The sequence below is a fragment of the Parus major genome, unplaced genomic scaffold, assembly GCF_001522545.3.
Source record: "Parus major isolate Abel unplaced genomic scaffold, Parus_major1.1 Scaffold721, whole genome shotgun sequence".
Classification (NCBI taxonomy): Eukaryota; Metazoa; Chordata; class Aves; order Passeriformes; family Paridae; genus Parus; species Parus major.
Window position 1 is genome coordinate 7,943 of NW_015379605.1, and position 1,228 is coordinate 9,170.

Here is a 1,228-nt window from a genome sequence, read left to right on the forward strand (position 1 = left end):
TGTCCCCAGGTGTCCCCAGGTGTCCCTGACCCCGTCAGCTCCTGGACGTCGCTGTCCCTCAGGTGGTTCCCGGCCAGCGAGAGGTGTCGGAGACAACAGCCGGACTGGGAATAACAACGGGAACAACAACGGGAATGAGAATGGGAACAACAGAAATGACAACGGGAATGACAACGGGAATGACAATGGGAACAACAACGGGAATGACAACGGGAATGGGAACAATGGGAATAATGGGAATGGGAACAACAGAAATGACAACGGGAATGACAACGGGAATGACAACGGGAACAACAACGGGAATGACAATGGGAACAACAACGGGAATGACAACGGGAATGACAATGGGAATGACAACGGGAACAACGGGAACAACGGGAATGACAATGGGAACAACAACAGGAATGGCAATGGGAATGGGAACAATGGGAATAATGGGAATGGGAACAACAGAAATGACAACGGGAATGACAACGGGAATGACAATGGGAACAACAACGGGAATGGGAACAATGGGAATAATGGGAATGGGAACAACAGGAATGACAACGGGAACAGCGGGAATGACAATGGGAATGACAACAGGAATGACAACGGGAACAACGGGAATGAGAACGGGAATGAGAACGGGAATGACAACGGGAACGACAACAGGAATGAGAACGGGAACAACAATGGGAATGACAACGGGAACAGCGGGAATGACAACAGGAATGACAACGGGAATGGGAACAACGGGAATGAGAACAGGAATGACAACGGGAATGGGAACAACGGGAACAACGGGAATGACAACAGGAATGAGAATGGGAACAACAACGGGAATGACAACGGGAACAGTGGGAACAGCGGGAATGACAATGGGAACAACAGTGGGAACAACGGGAACAACAGGAACAACAGGAATGACAATGGGAATGACAGTGGGAACAATGGGAACAATGGGAATGATGGGAATGATGGGAACAATGGGAATAATGGGAACAATGGGAATAATGGGAACAATGGGAATAATGGGAATAACTGGAACAACGGGAATGATGGGAACAACGGGAATGATGGGAACAACAGGAATGATGGGAATAACTGGAACAACGGGAATGATGGGAACAATGGGAATGGGAACAATGGGAATAATGGGAATAATGGGAATAATGGGAATAATGGGAATGGGAACAATGGGAATGGGAACAATGGGAACAACGGGAATAATGGGAACAACGGGAAT

The 1,228-nt window shown here is 48.1% G+C and overlaps 1 protein-coding gene across 1 annotated transcript; it reads left to right on the plus strand.

Annotated features, from left to right (window-relative positions):
- Positions 1–167: 167 nt before the first annotated feature.
- On the plus strand, positions 168–923 carry LOC117243824 (N66 matrix protein-like; the record flags this gene model as incomplete). Its single annotated transcript, XM_033511791.1, has 2 exons — positions 168–407; positions 473–923. Coding segments are annotated over exons 1-2 (691 nt in total), but the record flags the coding sequence as incomplete, so codon positions are not given.
- Positions 924–1,228: the final 305 nt, after the last annotated feature.